The following is a 19,750-nucleotide window of genomic DNA, read 5'->3' as shown; positions in this document are numbered from 1 at the left end:
AACACAGAGTTCGAGAGCCTGCCTCGTTAAAATGAATAGGAGCAATTGCATGGTGGCTTGACTTCCTTTGTCCCGTCAGCAGGTCCTTTTCTGACTGCATGTGTGTGTTGGCGCCTGGGAGCCTTGAGCATCTAGGCTGTGCCTTCAGAGATTTCCTCCAGTGTTTGATCCACGCCACCATACATTGTTACCATTCAGAGTGTATGTGTTTGTGTATGTGTGAATTGCTAAAAACACAAGACCCTGAGGGATTCTGCATTCCTGAAGAATTCCAAAATCATTTGATGACGGTGGTGGTAGGGTGAGAGGGAGTTAGGAGTTGCTCTTTGTTTAGGAAAATGTGTCATGGTGCCTTTTGGTTACGAGAGATGGCTTGCTCCTTCAGTCTGTTTGGAGAGAGATTTTGCAAATTTTCTTTGTGAAATAAAGTGGAAATGTTCAACCTTCTCCCTGAGAGTCCAAGACTCGGGGCCTGGGGCCTTAGGATTAAAAGGAGAGAAAATGTGGTGAAACTGAGAAAGCCTGCCATCCCCGCCCCTCCCCTGCTCCACCCCATTTTATCCCTGTCATGGGGGGGATGTCCAAGGAATGTAGGAGCACTTATGTCTGCTCTCCAAGAGTAAGTTATTTGGTGTCCTAGAGTGCTCTATTATCAGAAAATCTTGTTAGTGGATAGATGAGGCTTGGATAAAGCATTTCTCAGGGCAGAGTTGTCACCAGTCTTGTGCACTATTATATCCCCAGTATTCAGCACAGTGCAGGGTATGTAGTACTCATTCATTACACATTTCACCCACTCATTCATTCAACACGTTTGTTGAGTGCCCATTTTGTGTCAGATTTATTCTAAGTGCTGGAGTTAAGGCAGTGAAGAAAACAGACAAAATCTCTGCTATCATGGAGCTTGTGTTCCAGTCAGTGGAGGGCTAAACAACAAATAAATAAGCAAGTAAAATATACAGCACATCAAATGGTAATAAATGCTATGGAGAAAAATTAAGCAGAGAGGAGAGATGGTATTTGTTGGAGGAAGAATAAAGCGCTCTGACCAAAAAATATTAGAGATGTATAACCCCATGATTTCAATTTATATTTGGAGGCAAGATGTTGAATTGAGAAGTAGGAAAGAAGCCTCAATTCCAGAGTTTCTTCACCTTGTTGCTGTGGAGAATTTATTAGCCAGCACTTTCCGTCTGAGGCACTGCAGGGGGCTAAGACTCTACCTAGAGTGGGGAAAGTTTTGTTTGAACTCAGTTCTCTTCTTTGCTTGGTGGCTCCCACACTTTAATTCACCGCAGCACTTTCTGGTGTCAGTTTCCTCATTTTTGAAAGCAGAGAACTGTGGATGATAGATCTTGAGCCCTTTTGCTGCCTCGATATAAGTGATAATAAGTCAGTCAAAATGGAAGAGACAAACTTGGACACTCTGTCTCACTGTGCAGATATATATGGATGGTAAAGTTGGCAATTCTACGGACCCTCCAGGGACCCACAGAATTTCTCCAGCTCTCATCACACTAGCCCCAGACTCCTGTAGCTGCCATTCCAGACAGGCCTCTGAGAAAGCGAGAAGAAGGCAGTGAATGCATTAGCACCCTAGAGACTCTAAGAGAATTCAACAAGCTGCTGCCTTTGACAAACATCAGAAGGGAGGAGGATGTCGGCCCATTTCCCACGTTGTGGCCTGGGAGACAAGCTGCAGACCTAAGGGTGGGCTCAGGAGTGGAAGTGGGAGGGGGCTGGGTAGCTGCGGTCCTCCTTCAGTCACAGGAGTGAGGAATCTCCGGAGAACAGCCTGGAAGCTGCAATTGCAACTGGTGTTTTAAAGCAAGGGAGGGAGAAGTGGAGGTGGAAGGGGTTAGGTACCCCACCCCCATTCCCTCTCCCCGGGACTGGCCAAGGAGTCAAGGGCAACCTCTGCATCACACAGATGACTGGACTTCACACAATTGTTCCCAGCCGTTCTCTAATTCAGGCATTGTTATAGGTGATGTATTTCTTTAGCATATCCCACAGCCCCTAGCCCAGAACCAGGGCTGTCTGCCTCTGACCCAGATCCTAGCTCTGCTTCTGGAAACTGAGGTAAACTACCCAGTCTCTCTGAGGCTCAGTTTCCCCATCTGTGACACCGAGCTGACAATAAAGACCTCGCAGGGCTGTCATGAGGATTAAGTGAGTCCACACCTGCAGAGTGGTTGCATCTTGGCACTCTGTAATTTAGTTCACTTTCTCCTCAATTATTCCACTTTATTGTTGGCCCTTTACTTTACTTACGTTAAGTAACATTTATGGCATAGCTACCATGTGCAATGCAATTTACTTCCTCTCTATCATTTGCCTTTAACAACACTGTGAAGATGGAACTCTTATTATCTCTGAAGATGTAACTCTTCTTATCCTGGTTTCAAAGATGAAGAGGTACAGATAATTTTAGAAGACAGAGTGAAGCGTGTGTCAGGATCACAAAATCTCAGAGTTAGAAAACGTCGAGAAATCCTCTGGGACCCATGCTGCATTGTCCCAGTTTCTTGACAGATGGTCACGGAGCATTGCTTTGAACAGGTCTGGTGGCGAGGGCACAGCCCTGTTGTCCCTTATTTCTGACACATCCTGGGGACAGTCTCCTCTATGGACCACCCTCCCCCAACCTCCTGAATCACATGCTGTGTCCTTCAGCTCTGGAGTCTGAAATCTGTCGCCCTCCCTCATTACCAGTGGTATCTTGGGCAAGTGTTTTAGTTCTTCTGTGCCTTAGTGTCTTCATTTGTAAAGTGGGGATAATAATAGAAAATGCATCATAGGATTATTGTGAGGATTAAATCATATAACACATGTAAAGTGCTCAGAATAGTGCTTGGCATATAGTAAACACTCAACAGATATTAATCATTATTACAGCTAACATACAGTTTTATGAATTTGTCCAGATGTTTTCCCTCCTCCTTCTCATCAAAGGCATTCTCCCAGTCTCTGTCAGAAGGACCCACTGGGTCTCTTTCTAGGAATCCATTTTGCAGGTCTTTTAAAACTATGGTTCCAAAACTTTGACAACATCTACATAAAGCTTCCAAATGTCATTCTTTATCATATATATATACATATATATGAAAGGTCAGGCAAAATCACAAGAGATGGGAAGATTGGGAGGAGGCTTGGTGGACCAGTGAGGATCCCTGACTGGAACCAACTGTGTAACTGTGTGTGTCTGGCAAACACTTGTCAGCCTTTTTGTACTTCTACGGACAGCAGGATCTTTGATTAGATTATTGATAAGATTATTGATCTTTATGAATAAGCCGCACATATGTACAGCACACAACCCGATGACTTCAGATATACCCATACACCCATGGAACCATCACAATAATCAAATGACTGAACATACCCATCCACCACCACAATTCCAATAAGGTGTTCAGTAAGGTGAATGGTAGCTTTTCTAGACGAGGCCAGAAGGAAGGACAGGTTCAGCCTCAGAATAGGCTGTCAATCGTCTAAATCTGGAAAAGTACATTGCTCAAGATAAAAGTGGAGTTTAAAATGAGCTGTCCAAAGAAGGACAAAGAAATGCCAGTGGGAAAAAACTGTTCAATGTTTTGTTTCTAGAACATATAGAAGAAGAAGTAAAGAGGTAGAGAGGGAAAGGAAGGCAAAAGTCCAAAACAGTACAGCCAGCTAGAGATCAAGTCTTGCCATCCACGTTGGGAAGATGACAGACAGTGTGTACCATTGATGCAGAAGGAAGGGAGGAGTCTTCCCACCTTCTCAGCCCCTGTCCTTGAGAACAGCTAGATTCCTGGTGTATACGGTTGGGGAGAAACTGGACATCACCATAGACATACTTTGGAAAGTGCCTCTTTATGTCATATCCTAAGTACTTTAGGCTGTGTGGCCAAATCTTTTATGAAGCTCCAAGAAAACTGTTTAGAGTGTACCGTAAATGCTACAATTTCTGACTCTGTCTCTCCTCTCTCCTGCCCTACACCGGGCCACACCCCACTGGGGGTTGCCTATCTGAGCACCACTGGAGTGCATGGGCAGGCTGTGAGCCAGTGAACCTGAAGGAAAGGCATGAATGTCAGCCTTCTCTGGCTTCCATTTCTTAAACTATTTATTCAGGAGAAAGTCATGATCTTGTTGGAACTGCTGTTCCACTTAGATCTCCACGTTTTTTGAGCTGCTCAGAAGTGAACCCACAGCAGGGTGGTGGTCGAGGCACAGTAGTAAGATCCTTCATCTCTCTCTGATGCCTCCAGGATATTCAGCACAGCCTGGTTGTTTAAAGAATCAATTTTACCTCGGAAGTTGTCCTCGAAACCAGGGCCATACGTGCCCCCTTCTCGGTATATGAAAGTCATTGTGTTACCCGGTGTTTTCCTGTACCAGAAGGTGTAGTAGTTACTGATGGATTCGCCTTTCATGGAGCACCTGAGGGTGACAGGTTCCCCCACAGACACACTCCTTGCTTGGTCTTGAGGCACCAACACGGCAGCCGACATGACTCCTAGAGAAAAGACACGAAGGGGGCTCAGTGAGGACTGGGGCTGAGATCATTGAGTAAGGGGTGCTGTGCTCGAGGGCCAGGCCCTGGCAGCCTTGATGTCTCGCTGAGTATTGCTCTTTTGAGGTTCCAGGATCTGCCTTACCTGCCCAGAAGAGGGTGAGGTGGATGAGGTAGCAGACCCTCTGCATGACTCCACTCAGGGACAGCTCTGCCTCCCAACTCGTCCTCTGCCCGGTCCCTCCTCATTGTCGACACCTTCTCTGTGATGTGTTTGTGCCTGAGGAAACCAGCCCCTGTTGGCAGCTGTTACCCAGAGAGGTTTTGTCAATCACAGGAAGCACGCAGAGCCTGCTGACTGTTAATGAGATGACAGTGCCCTTCAAGATCAATAACATGGTCCAGATAAATAAGGCCAATTGAGAGGAGGTTAACACAGCTTATTTGGTTGATCACAAGATTTTTGCTTCCCACCCTAGAAGTTAAGTTTGGTATAGTTGCTTCATTTTCATGTTAGAGGTACATGTTGTATGCACTGTGTTGATGTTAAGGGTTAATACCCAGAAGAATTATTGACTTTTACAGCCATAATCAAAAGACCCATCAAACGAGGAGGTCGATAGTGTGTGCACAAGGACTGTGGGTGTTGTTGTGTTTACTCCAAACTCCCTCCAGGCAAAGTTGGATAAGGGTGATTCATCCAAGTATAAAAGAGCAATCCAATGAAACACTGTCTCCAAATTTAATGCAGTTTCCTAATCTTTATTGAGCTCATCTATCTTCTTTTCTGTAAGGTTCTTAGGTCACTTATGTTGAATTACACAAAGTAAAGTGTTGTACAAAACTTAGAAACCACAACTACCCCCCAGTTTATGACAGCCTAAATTTAGATGTACTTCAAAAGAGAGGCGTATTTGAATTCTTGGGACCCGTACATTTGGGTTTCAAGGCCAATAGTCTATGAAATATTGAAATTAAACAGGTAAATTAATAATGGAAACTAGAAGGTGCAGCTGAAGCGGGGAAGAGGGTCACCTGGTAAGCAAAGAGGTGTTCAATATCTGAGGATGGGTGCAGGACCTAAATTCCAACGGTAGTGGAGCAGACACCCACCTGAGCTTTCTTGTTTTCGCCAGTGTGACTGGGACCAGACTGGCCTGAGGATTCAGATAGAAGCAAGCTCAAGTTAGCTTGACCTCATGGTAGTTGCTCTCCTTACCCTAGTCATCTCATTTACCCAACAGCCTATCTCACCCACCATTTCTAGAGGACCATTAGCAAGTACTCAAGGTGGTCACGTTCTCTGGTATTACAAAGTGCGCTATCTGTACCTGTACCTGTAGGATACAATGGTGCCTGGTCTCTATAGTTTGTTCAAAGCTGCCAAGGGCAACTTTTCTGGGCTTACTTGATCTTTTTATATCAGGTTGCCTGCCTATTGGCACATCCTATAAATCTAGTCATTTTTACTATGCACCAGACCTTGAGGATTCACTGATGAATGACAGATATGGTCTCTTCTCTCATGGAGTTTAGTTTCTAGCGTGAGAGCCAGTCATCACCTAATGATTTGCATAATGAATTTCTCCAGTGCTACAGAGTGACAAGTACTCTGCAGAAGCAGAATTAAGAGAGCACGTTACGGGGCCAGGATCTGGTCAGGAGGTCAGGGAAGTCTTCCCTGAAGAAGTGACTTTGCAGTTGAGACTTAAAAGCGGAAGTTACCCAGGTGCGCTGGATAGAGTCTGTCCCCCCAGATCACTCTGTTTCCTCCTCTAGGAGGCTGATCTCAATGGACAGCGTCCACCTGCTTCCCTTGCTCTCTGGCATCCTGTTCAGTTTGGCCAATGGGCGGCACCATCAGGAGATTGGAGAGAAGGAGGAGGGTGAGGTGGGGTGTTCTTACCCCAGATTCCTTCCTGCTAGGCTGTGCCTTGGCTGTGGCTACTTTCCTCTGCCAGCGGCTGCAGGTTTTGGTAAAGACTCCTGTACTTCATGCTTCAGGCCCAGGGTGGCAGCGATTCTCCTGTTGCCAGACCTAGGGTGTTTCACCGTCTTTTTTTGGTTTCCCGTAACCCAGCTCTATTAGTTTCCTATGGCTGCCTTAACAAAGTACCACAAACTGGATGGCTTAAAACAACAGAGACTTGCTGTCTCCCAGTTCTGGGGGCTAGAAGTCTGAAATCAAGGTGTCAGCAGGGCCACGCTCTCTCCGAAAACTTTAGGCAAATCCTTCCTTGCCTTTTCCTAGCGGCTGGTTGTTTACTGGCAGTCCTTGGTGTTCTTTAGCTTGGCTCGCCTTTCCTGTCACATGGTGTTCTCCCAGTGTCTCTGTCTTTACACGGCTTTCTTCTTACAAAGACATCAGTCATGTTGGCTTAGGGGCCCACCCTACTCTGGTCTGACCTCATCTTAACTAATTACATCAATCTTAACTAATTACAGCAATTGCAATGATGCTATTTGCATATAAGGTCACTTTCTGAGGTACTGGGGGTTAGGACTTGAACATATCTTTTTTTGAGGGACACAGTTCAGTCTATAACACCTGCCCACACCTTTGCAAATGTCCTTTTCATTAGATTCTTTCTGATCACCATTTTGACAGTGCCCTCTGTCTCCTGCTGGGACTCTGCTTGATACACCAAGTATCGGGGGCATGTGTAGGGAAAGAACATTCTATATAAGAAATGAGGACGTATTAAAAAAAAAGCCCCGAGGCAGGAGGAAGTGCTGTAGGCTTAAAGCTGCATTCACATCAAAAGAACAGTTAGCAGGGCTCAAATAAGCCTGTCTTCTTAGATAATTATCGTTGAATTCTCCCAAATTATTTAGGAAGTCATTCTGAAAAATTCCAAGACTGTGCTTACGTTTATGACTGTGATTTCTATCTGCCACAGGTTAGAGGTAATTTTAAGAGTTTTTGGCTAATGAACAAAAACAACCTTCCTCTAGGCCTGACGAGGAGAGAGTCCATATGAACGATAAATCAAAGCAGAGGTGGAAGACAGTAGAGGGGATGGAGCAGGTGATGATTTGGTTTGGTGGTAGCTGGGGCAGGTTGTGGCTAGGAGACATGCTCTACTGGTCAGGGAGAGTTGGGACCTGCTGCAGAAGCTTGGCCAGGCCTGCAGCAGGAGCAAGATGGAACTCGAACACAAGAATAGCCTATGTGGGGTGCCCAGGTGGAAGGTAGAAAGTGTTCCTGGGCCCTGCCCTTGGACTCCCTCTTTCTTAGGCTGTGTGCAGATTGTGTTCCCTGTACTCATTCTTTCTGTGTCCAGGTCAACAATTAGGCCACAGCTTCGCAGGTCCTGGGAGATGTCTGTCCCTTCATATGACTTCTGGGGAGAGTTAATGTTTCTTTACAGTCTGTGAGGGATAAATGAAATTATATTTGCGAACACTTGGCTCATTGCTTGGCTATTAGTTTCCTTCTTTTTTGACATCATTACATAAATATCAGGACACCTGAGACTTGGACAGTTAGTAGGAGAGACAAGAGTGCTTTGGAGGGGGCTTTATCCATCCTTTTCCGTAATCCCCATCAGCCTCCCATTCTTTGACATCTTTCCCAATTTTAGGTGCTATGAAAATACTGCCTCAAGGCAAGTCTCTGAGGCATCTTTCAACCAGATTGCAGCCCCTTAGCCCCTCCTTTGTAGAAATTCTGGAGTTGCCTTTGTATGCTTTACGATGTATAAGTGCAGCCTCACAATTGTTTGGTCTGTCTTTATCTCCTGTGTAATCCCCCTCAAAGCACCCGTTGAACCCATAAAGGTCCTCAAAAATGCTGATTGAAGTGAAACGATTTCTTCTGCCCACAGGAAGTCTGACTTGAAAGTGAGTTGCTGTCTACAGCACCCCAGGAGCGGAGGAAGACATTAAGGAGCTCATTCCCAAGATCATGGCCATAGGAAGGACCCCAAGTCTTTGGGTTGTGGCTCTAAAGATAGGCCATATCATTACAGGAACTTCTGCTCCCTTCAGCCTTACCAGACAGAAGAGGGTTAAGAAAGACACTGCTGACCTCAATACGCAAGTTGCCACGAGCACTTCTTGCTTTTCCATTAGTGTACGGTTGCTAGAGATGGCTGTGAGGCTGAGGTAGTTAATATTTCATTTCCAGAGCCAGGGTGCTGCCTGGGGAGTCCCAGGCAAATCAACATAGATTACATAGCAATGGAGGAAGATGTGTTTATTGGCCTGACTGAGAACAGAAGGAAGAATGAAAGATTTGAAGGGAGAAGGGACCTTTGCAAGCCTTCTCATCCACGTTTCAGCCTTCACTTCCCCATGACCTCAAGCAGAGAGCTGCTTTTCCTGTTCTTCAAGTGAGTTCTTTGAACTCATATGCCATTTCTTTGAATTTGCACAGACTGTTGAGCTCAACCAGCTGGGTAACCCCACCTCTGCTCAGACAACCCTCAGATAGAACACCATCTACACACTGGGCTGGAAGGGGTCCTGGAACCCGGGAGTCCTTGTTTTTCACTGCCTGCTCTAGTCTCAAGGGGCAGCTGTGCTGTAGTGGAGAGACCACTGGATTTAGGCTTGGAAGATCTGGGTGTATATCTGACACCACCACTTACTTGCAAGTCACCTAACCTCTCTAAGCCTCCGTTTTCTAGACAATAAAATGGGGATAATACTGTCTCATGCGGTCTTAAAATAGTGGATGTGGATACATCTTGTGACTGATCTCCAGGGAGACCTGCACTTGGGGTCAGCTCACCAGTGTGGAAGGTGGGAGGAAGGGGCAGGCTTTGCTGTGACCTATGTGGACCCAGAGGAGTTGCACCGTGGGGAGGGTAGCGAGTAGTAAGTCCCTCCTCTCTCACTGTAGTTTCAAGAATCTCCAGGGAGAATTGGCCTCTACAAGTAAAGTTGTTCTGGAGACCAGGGCCATAGAAGTCTCCTCATTGGTTTATAAAGTTCAGGGAGCCATCTTGGTCCCTCTGACACCTGTGTATCATGTAATTATTCATTTCCCTGTCCCTGTCATTTGGCACTGCAAAATCTTGCTTCTTCTAAAAGGAACAAACATCTCTTCTTGCTCCAACAAGACATCTGGCTTGATTCCTGAAAAACAAAATTAAGGGAAAAGGAAGAGAGAGGAGCCCTATCAGAGCATCAAGGGACTGAGCTACCAGGGTGGGATTACAGAACCACCTTCCATTTCCATCTTCCCACCTTCTCTCCCAGGAGTCATTTCATCAGGGAAGTCATTTATTCATTCACCCAATTATTGGGCAAACATCCACTGGCTTCTATGGTGGGCTCAGTGCCAGGCTGGGCTCCATGGGGCTGACAATGTTTTGGGCTCTCCGGGGCTCACCTGGCCCAGGAAGAAGTGCAGGGCCTGCGGTTCTGAGGCTCCAAGGCTTCTCTTACCTGTGCAGCCTAGTGGCAGGAGATGCGCTGGCTTCCCCTGAAGATTGAAGGGTCTGCTTCCGGGACTGTCTCCTGGCCCTTTCTTCCTCATCTCAGCCCTCAGTGTCTCAGCGACTCGCCTGTGTGTTCTTGGGCTTGCCTGCGGACAACGAGGAAATGAGCCTGAATCAGCAGATGTTCTGCCCCCAGAGAGCAGCCTCACCAGTAGTACAAACAATCTAGGGACTTTTTCTTTCTGCTGCAAATGGCAGCATCTCCTTCGTAGAGTGAGACCAAGATTTTGGCAGGGCAGATGTTGCTATTTAGATTCAGACAGCTTTTAATCTCCTTTCCCACCTAGTTGTGGATGTTCCTTTTCTTTTTTGTTCCAATATATTTATTTTGGATCTTTTATTTATATACCAAGGGAGCTGCTTCCTAGGAAGGGAGCTAGACTTTGCCAAAATTCTCATCTTCCACAGGACCTGAGCCATAACAGTCACACAGAATTGAACAGAAAATATGATTGCACTGGATATAATTTTTAGTAACAATTAAGTGCCTCCTGTAGTACTCTGCCCATATCAAGAGCCCTGTAAGTGTTGACGTTGTACTAGAGAAACACAGTACAAAATAAGCATAATGGGGGGATGGAGTAAGTGGAGCGGGCAATGAAAATTAAATGAGAAAAAGCAAAGTTAAAGCATGAAAAAAGGTTTAATGGGGTATTGTAGAATTATCTACTGAAAGGACAAAGTAGAACAAACTAAAAATAAAAAGGAAATATAACAGCTTAGATAAGAGGGCTGTGGAAGCAGAGAAAAGCTGGAGGGTAATTAGGACAATCACCTCGATGCAGTGGTTCTCAGTCTTGGCTTCATATGGGGATCCCCTGGAGAATTTTAAAAAATACCGAAGCCTGGGTGCTACCCACAGAGAGTCTGATTTAATTAGTCTGGGGTGGGGTCCATCCCACGGCAGTGGGGTGGGGATGGTGGTGTGCTGAATTGGGCGATTGGGATTGACATGTATACACTGATGTGTATAAAATTGATGACTGATTAAAAAAAAAAAAAGAAAGAGCTTAATTAGCCAATATTCTGAAATATGAACACAAATTTTTACAAAGTAAATTCTGGATTATTGAATTATTGACTTTGATTGTTAAATTCTGGATTATTGAATTATTAATTTTGATTGTTATCTATAGTTACATAAATTTATTCATTCAACAGATTTTTTAAGCACACATGCTATGCACTAAGCTAGATGCTATGAAATACACAAAAAAAGTTTTAAAAGATCCTTTTTCTCAATGAACTTAAATTCTATTATACATTGAATCATAAGATATACATAAATAGTTATAATCCAAGAAGGAAAGTGATAAGGCCATAAAGAAGGTAGAGATAATGTGCTATGACAGTTTAGACGTGGTAAAAATGATTTCCAGCCAGAAGTCCTATGGAAAGCTTCTTGGAGGAGATGAAATTTGAACTGATTCATGAAGATTAATTAGCATGCAGAGATAAGAGGGATGCCCATTCTGGAGGAGCTTAGGGCACAAGGGCAAGAAAGTGGGAATTTCTGAGTGTGTGAAAGAGAGGATAAGACACTCTATCCTATCACTATTGGAAGGAGATACAGAAGCATGTATAAAAGAAAATAATAACTTTGAATTATAGTCTTGCAGCTAAAAGGGATCAATATTAATGTTGCTCTACACTTTTCTAGTTGTTTCATGTATATAATTTTATTTAAATAATTGAGAATGTACTGTATATATAGGATTATATACATATATTCATATGTGTATATATGTATGTCATATACATTTATATTATTTATTTTAAATAATTAAATGAATATTTTAAATGAAAAAAAAAATACTGAAGCCTGGGTGCTACCCACAGAGAGTCTGATTTAATTAGTCTGGGGTGGGATCCAGGCATCTGGATTTAAAAAATCTCCCTAGGTAATTCTGATGTGCAGCTAGGGTTGAAAACCACTGTGTAAGAGCATCATTTAGTAAAATGAAGAATACACCTTATATTGCAGTAAAGTCTTATTATAGTGTTGTCCTCCAGGGACAAGGCAAAACCTGTGGCCAGGTGTCACCTGTGACTGGGATGATCTGCCATCTTATCCTTTTCTCCAGGTGCAGCGTGGACTCTCAATAGCTCTCCTCCCTGGTGATGTCTCACTGCCTGTCTCTTATGAATCAGAGGGCATGAGGACCTGCTGAGGTCAGCTTCAGCCATCTCCCTGTTGCCCTGAGCTCCTACAGCAGTGTGGGGCACTTAGTGGGTGCTTAATAAATAGTTGCTAAGTGCTATGGTCCTTGTCCTTCTGGGTCCTTCTCTGCCAATTAAAATGGGCTAAGTCTATGGGTCTTGGTTCCTCCTCTTAATCCTGCCCTGACCTTCAAGATCTAAATTTTACCCTACTTGGCTCCCTCTTGAGAAAACAAATTCAGCCAGGATAGTCTTCGTGCTGTGATTCTTTAGGTTGGACAACACGTCGCTGTGTGTGTGATGTGGAATGCAGCCTGCAGCACATCAGATCCACAGGATAACGGGTCCTTGCTGTGTTTCAGGTTGTGTTCTCTTTTTCTTCCCTCCCTCCCTCCTCCCTCCCTCCCTCCTTCCTCCCTCTCTCCCTCCCTCCTTCTTCCCTCCCTCCTCCCTCCTTCCCTCCTTCCTCCCTCTCTCCCTCCCTCCTTCTTCCCTCCCTCCTTCTTCCCTTCCTCCTTCCTTCCTCCCTCCCTCCTTCCTCCCTCCCTCCTCCCTCCCTCCCTCCTTCCTCCCTCCTTCTTCCCTCCCTCCTTCTTCCCTCCCTCCTTCTTCCCTTCCTCCTTCCTTCCTCCCTCCCTCCTTCCTCCCTCCCTCCCTCCTTCCTCCCTCCCTCCTTCCTCCCTCCCTCCTTCCTCCCTCCCTCCCTCCTTCCTCCCTCCTCCCTCCTTCCTCCCTCCCTCCCTCCTTCCTCCCTCCCTCCCTCCTTCCTCCCTCCCTCCCTCCCTCCTTCTTCCCTTCCTCCCTCCTTCCTCCCTCCCTCCTTCCTCCCTCCTTCCCTCCTTCCTCCCTCCCTCCTTCCTCCCTCCCTCCCTCCTTCCTCCCTCTCTCCCTCCCTCCTTCCCTCCCTCCCTTCCTTGTTGTTGTCCTGTAATTCCCAGGCTCACAGCAGGGCACAGTCATCCAAGGAGACCTGCCACAAAGAGTGAAAATGTGTGCAGTGCCCCGAAGTAGCCATGTGTTTTTGGAGGAGGTGAATTACCTTCTGTTCTCCTGGAACTGCTGATTTCACAGTGAAGATTTGCTGCCACAGAGCTGTGGGTAGAATGTAAATTTATTGCCATCTCTGGAACTCCTCTTTGATTTTCCCCACTTGCTGGAATAACCGTGGGGTGCTGGCAGTCCTCAGGTAGAACATGGAGAGGCCAGAACAGAGCTGTTCATGCTGATAAGAGACTAACCTTATGCCTTTGCTGATAGTAGTCTATTTATAAAAAAACAAACCCCAAATAACGGTAATTTTGTACTTCCATCCAACAATATCCAATAGAGAGGAAAAAGCTGGGAAAACTTGGATTGGGCCCAGAGGTTATTAGTTTTAAAGGACCGGAATAGAAGCCCCTCCCCCTTTGTAATATTTCTCTGCACATAAGAAAAAGCACTCCCTACTCTCCTCCTCTGAAAGGGAGAAAAATATTCTGTTCAAGGTTCTTGGTTGGCAGTAGGGCTGGGGGACAGGCAAGAGAGAGGGAGAAGATAAATGCTTTTTTTTTCTCCTTTGGTGATGGAAGCTTATGAAAAAGTAGAATGTCCATGCTTCCATGCTTTTAGGGAGCTCAAATTCTGTAGCTCTGGCACCATATAGCTGTGGAATTAAGATCTTACCTTATACATCTTACACCTTCTAACTTGCCAGGTGTTTCCCAGGGTACAAGGTGGTGACAGAACTGGGCTCTCCCAGAACCGTAGGGAAATTCCACAGCCACCAACAAAAACTTGGTCATCCTTGCTTTTTCTGGTTGGCCTTCCAGCCCAGACACAGTTCCAGAGGTATCTCCTATGTCTTGGGCTCTGAACTAACATACCTACTACTTTTGCTTTGTTTTATCACAGATTGAGAGGAAAAAAGGAACGAGGCTGAAAAAATGCTAAAACATGAGGTCAGCTCTAAAGATATAGAGATTAAGAAACAGTGGAAGAGAAACAAGGAAGCACTTTGGGGAAGGCAGCTGTGTAGATTAAAAAAAAGTGACCATGAGGTAGCTTTGGGGGCTGGAAAAAGAGACTTCCGAAACCAATGAAGTGGGAAAGTTAGTATCTGAGTGGATGTTGGTCCTACAGCATCCTGGGCCACCATAACCCAGTGCCGTTGTCATGTCCCAGGAACGTCACTCACTCTGGATCTGCTGCTGCCCCGTTGCCATACTCTGTGTATCTCTGACATTCAAATTGGTTATGCAGGGTTTGTGGCGCGTCTTTGGTGGAAAGGGCCAACGACTGGGGTACATAAAATATTATCCATCATATTCACCACGGCTTGAGACACCATAGTTATGAGTGGTTGTTTTATGGTCACCATAGTGCTGCTGTTTTAAAGCCTAGTTTAGAATGCAGGTGCCGTTCTATTCATCAGTGATGTGACAAGTTAAAGGGCTGTTAACACTGAGCTGCGTAATGAACACTTCGTATGAGTGAATGAAAAGATTACTGAATAGAAATACAAGCTATCCAGTTGGCAGGGCTTCAACTGCCAAGTAGTCTGAGAGCTCGCACACATGCATGACTGAGTAGTGACTGTGAACGGGGAAGTTACCAAAGGAGTGTGAATGAAGTACCATGGGCGGCAAGGTAGCCCCGCGTGATGAAGAACCTCAGCATCGATCAGCTGGAAGTAACATCCTGAGTGAAATTGAGGTCCATGACAGCGCACACAGTATCAATCTAAACTGACGTCAGTGTCCAGTCTGCAGCGAGAAATCAGGGATGCAGGACAACAATAGATGCAGAGGGAAGGGCACATGCCAAGAAGATGGGCTTGAAGAGCACAGGGAAAGGGGATTTTTGCAAGACTCAGCTGACAATCATCTGTCTCTGTCAGAAAACCTTATTTTTAAGCATGCCAGCTCAAGTCCCAGTTGGTGACCCAGAGGCTGCAGCGTGCTGGGAGGAGAACTGTTGCCTCTACTCACGATCTGCTGCATTTGCGTTGACTCACAACGTGGTTGGGGACTCAGCTAGACAGCACACTAAATACCCAGCAGAATTCCTAAAACCACCATTGGCCCAGAGAACCCTTTGTTAATAAATATTATAGCACAATCTGTGTTTATCCAGGGAAGTGTGATAGGGAAGGGAAACTAGCAGGAAAAGAAAATAGAGTTTAAACGCCAGGGCAGTTGAAAATGTTTATTTTTACTGAAGAGATATAATCCAGACAATTTTCCTCTTGTTTTGAATGACTAAACCCTAAACTTCAAGCATGTGGAGGCCAATGACAATTTTTTTTAGGGCAACCAAGATGAGGAAAAGCAGCCTCTGTGTACACACACCAAAGGGCCATGGGGCCCGCGTCCACATTACAATCAGGGCCTCCCTGTGTGGTCATTGCGGCCCCCGACCCACTTAGGCAGATCATCAAGTACAAAAAAGCTTTTAGCTTTTCTCTAGACAATCTTTAGTTTCCAAGAGGCCTTGGGAGAAGCTTGGAAAGGAACAGGATCAAAACTCAGATGAAGGAGCAGAGATGCAGTGACCACACGCTATTATTAGAGCAGCTGGCGAAACATCTTTCTGTAATCCAGGAAGTCTTCCTCTTTTGCCCTCCTCTTTGGCCCTGACTCTAAATCAAGGAACCAGCATTATGTGGTTGAATCCCTGCTACGGTTGGGTGGGAGGGTTTTAGGCAAACCCTTGTCCTTTTCTTTTGTCTTTTTATTTTAAAGTAGATACAAGTGGGCACTATTGTGAAGAGTAGGTGGCCCAGGGCTCTGACATACCAGCCTTGCCAGCTGGGGTGTGGGAATGTAGGCAATTAATAAAACCTTTGCGGCAGCTCCTGTGACCACAAGGGATGATATTGGCTCCATTTAGCATTTTTAAATTTAAGTGCTCACCTCACGCCAAAGTATGTAGCTGTGTTCTCTCATCTGAGGTTGTTCATTTGGAAATACAGAAGGATGAAGCATTATTTCTTTAAATAAAATACTCATTACCATCTGTGTCTCAGTGATCCTTAAAGCAGAAATTCAGTTCACACATTAAATTCAATAATCATATATTAAACACTTACTATGCAACACCCTGTGGAAACGGAAGATGAAACAGACTAAGAATTCCTGCCCTCCAGGGGTTTATAAATTAGGAGGAGCATAAAGGAGGTATCCAAACAATCATGGGAAAAGAGAGAAAACATGAAATGACTCAAGAGAGGTAAGTGTAGAGAAAAAAATAAATTAAAAAAAAAAAAAGAGAGAGGTAAGTGCTAACGTGGTTCACTTGGGGAGAGATCATATCCTCAGAGGCGAGTTTTGCATTGGAAATATAAATTTGGGAGTCCTGAGCACCTATGTGGGATTCAACTCTGTGAGCATGAATGAGATCACCTAGAAGATACAGAAGGGAAAAGGGACCTAGGCAAGGGTCGTGGGTGCTCTATATTTAGAAGATAGATAGAAGAAGAACCAGCAAGGGGACTGAGAAGGATAGGCCAGTGATGTACAGGAAAATTAGTAAAGAATAGCATCTCAGAAGCTAAGCATGGAAAAGCATTTCAAGAAGGAATGGGTGGCCAGTGGTGCAGTACACTGCTGAGAGGTCGTATAATCGTCAGCTATTTATTCCTGTGTTTGTTTTATGTCTGTCTCCTCTTATCTTAAGGAGGGCAGGCCCCCTGTTTATCTTGCTCACACATGTACTCAGTGTCTGGCGTGGTACTTGGCACAGAGTAGGACTCAAGATATATTTGTTTCATTAAGGAAGGAAGAATTAAAGCCAGTCTGAGGAGTTTGTACTTAATTAAGTAGGCAAAAAATAATGTCTGAATAGCATCTTCAGATTCTTAACATGGAGTGTGATCTTAGCAAAAATGCAAGCCTCCTTTTGAAGGCCTGTACAGACCTGCTGGCCTCATGCATACCTCCTCTCATCATCATTAGGTGTCTTCCAATCTGGATGCACAAGAACAAGAAAACAGCAAGAATCCATTGGGTGATTCCTATACTAAACATGCAACACCCTGTGGAAACGGAAGATGAAACAGACTAAGAATTCCTGCCCACAAGGGGTTTATAAATTAGGAGGAGCATAAAGGAAGTATCCCAGCAACCATGGAAAAAGAATCATAATCCTTGAGAGCAGTGTTAGCCACTAGAATCTCATGAGATATTAATGGTTGTGCCATTATAGAAAGAATTCTCTGAACACGATTCTGGGCTAAGTAGATATATTTACAGCAGGAGTTCTCAGAGCATGTAATATGCTAATAAAGAATTGTGAATATTAAGAGAGATCTATTAAGGTAGAGCATTTGCCAAACTTATTTGACCATGGAATCCTTTTTAATTGCTTAATAACTCTTAACATCTTAAGAGACAGTGACATTATGAAGAACAATTTGGCAAGTGTCATCTCTGAGTTTTTCTAAGAAGAAAAAAAAATCATATTAAATTCCTTTTTAGTTGACATAGGGAGAAACTCTCCATGTTGGATACAAATTACATGGGTGGAGTCAAAGAGTATGACAGGTTGTATCATTATTATTCTCAAGTATTTGATCCTCTCTTTTATATGAGAGGATTATCAACCCCTGCCACTGCTTCATGTCCTGCCGGTGTCTTCTGTGGGAGGGGCATGAGTCCCTGCCCAGCTGATTTTGAGCGTGGTCATGGAAAGGCTTTGGTCAGTGAATGTGGGTGGACATGATGTATGCCATGTCTGAGCAGATGCTCTAAGGAGCACTCCGAGTTTCTATCAGCAGCTCTCTTGTTCTTCTTCCTCTGTCATGAGAACAGTGTGTCCCAAATAGTGAGTTATCTTTCAGTCTGGTTTCTGGAATGGGAAGACACAGAGAGCAGAACTTAGCAGACACCTTGTAGCCATCAACTTGTAGTAAAAGCAGGAGCAAAAAGTAAATGTTCGTTGTTTAAGCTATTGAGATATCGGTGCTGTTTGTTACTGCAGCAGAGTTGACTAATACAAAGAGGGAAATAAGGAAGGCTGCTATAAACATGACAGTTTCTTTCCAGAGCTCCCAGAAGAGATACAACCCTGGAGGAGAAGCAGAAAACAGAATGGCTTAGTTTGCAGCTGAATTTTTTACACTTCACAGGAAAAAAGTTGTACTTTTGTTCTGATGAAAAACAACTTCATGAAATGAGAAAACTACATCAGCTTAGATAAAGATTTGTAGACTTAGTGAAGACTGTAGATGCTGGCATATCCGAGAAGAAATCTCAATATTTCAAGCTGAATGAAATCAAAGGACACACAGAAGTGGAAGTTGATCACCAGTGCCACTGGCACTACTTGCCTCCCTGTAGAGCACATTACTTTCTTAATTGTCTCTTCAGATTTCCTCACAGTTCCCATTAGCAGGATGGGAAGAGGTCAGTGCCCCACAGCACCAAATTCTGGAAACTCCCAGAGGTTTGGGAGGGCTCTTTAATAAGAACAAAAAGTTAAAGGGAGTGACCATTATCCTAGGAAATAATGTTCTTCTTTCCCTCTCCCCTTCCTCTTTGCTCTTCTTAATTCTTTATCTCCTAAACTGATACCACTCCCATTTACCTGGTCTATTTTGTGGTGCGCACAATAGTGGCACTTTGGAAATCTCTAAGCTGTATTTGACAGGGAATTTGCTACATCTGTGGTTAAAGAGCCCCAGTGAAATCTCTGATAGACATTAGTTTCCCCACAAAAAGACTAATTTGTTTAGTCTAGGTTCAGTATTTTTCCGTTTTCAGTATGTTTGTTTGTTTAAATTGAAGACATCATATAGCCAAATGTGTGTGTGTGTATGTGTGTGCGTGTGCATGTGTGTATTTAACTATCAAGGATTCTCATCTTCCTTCCTGGGTCATCTTCAGGAGCCTCCAAGCATATATTACCCCAGGGAAGCAAGTGTTTTCTCTGTTAGGAGCTCACATCACTTCCTATGAGGAGCCGTCCCCAGCTCTAGGCCATCACTTCCATCTCTATGTTCTCACGGCTGTGCACTCTTTACTCTGTTAATGTCTCTATTTCCTTGTCTGTTTCTACCACTAGAAAGAGCACCTTGAGGACAGGAATTGAGCCTTGGTGGTTTCTGTAGCTCAGCATGTGGCACAGCACCAGGAATATTGTACGTGTTCAGTACATATTTGAGGGATGAGGGTATCTATCCCCGTAATTATAAACTTGTGTATTTTAATAATATAGCTACTGAAAATACCCACCCAAAATCCAAAACACCAAAAGGGCTCATCATAAGCCCAGCCAGGAGTCACTGAGAAAATAATCATCATATTGACCCCTCTGATTTCCTCATAGCTCGCCAGTTTCTCTGGGCAGGTTTTGCTTACCTGTCCCAGGTCCCTATGTGGGAACTGGCTCAAATCTACAGAGGATCCTTTGACCCTCTCAGTTGTCCTGTGTGCCCCCAAATGGGCTCTTGAGTATGTCAGACAGCTAGAGAATGGGTGGAAATCACTGGTCTCTGAGAACATTTGGTCTCCAGCTCAGGGTGACTCTGGAGTCTTCAAGACCACTTAAAAGTGAGAAAATAGCAAGGCTTGGGACCCAATTGCAGCCCAGAGTCAGGGATGATCACCAGATTCTGAAAAATTCTGGAATCTAGGAGAGTCATTCAATCATTCAGAGAAATATATTT

The 19,750-nt window shown here is 44.6% G+C and overlaps 2 protein-coding genes across 2 annotated transcripts in view; both read right to left on the bottom strand.

The window, feature by feature from the left end:
* LOC118889749 (Ig heavy chain Mem5-like) overlaps positions 1–4,730 on the bottom strand; it is a 60,720-nt gene extending 55,990 nt beyond the window's left edge. The window contains exons 1-2 of the mRNA XM_036841838.1: positions 4,647–4,730; positions 4,198–4,504 (exon numbers count right to left, since the gene is read on the bottom strand). Coding sequence (XP_036697733.1) covers positions 4,198–4,504; positions 4,647–4,692 — 353 coding nt within the window. The 5' untranslated portion in view covers positions 4,693–4,730. The remainder of the gene's footprint in view (positions 1–4,197; positions 4,505–4,646) is intronic.
* LOC118889744 (T cell receptor alpha chain MC.7.G5-like) overlaps positions 1–19,750 on the bottom strand; it is a 257,692-nt gene that overhangs the window by 142,878 nt on the left and 95,064 nt on the right. The window lies entirely within an intron of this gene.

The sequence above is a fragment of the Balaenoptera musculus genome, chromosome 2 (genome assembly GCF_009873245.2).
Source record: "Balaenoptera musculus isolate JJ_BM4_2016_0621 chromosome 2, mBalMus1.pri.v3, whole genome shotgun sequence".
NCBI classification, from domain to species: domain Eukaryota; kingdom Metazoa; phylum Chordata; class Mammalia; order Artiodactyla; family Balaenopteridae; genus Balaenoptera; species Balaenoptera musculus.
Note: the sequence above shows the minus strand (reverse complement) of the source record. Positions and strands in the feature narration are given on the sequence as shown.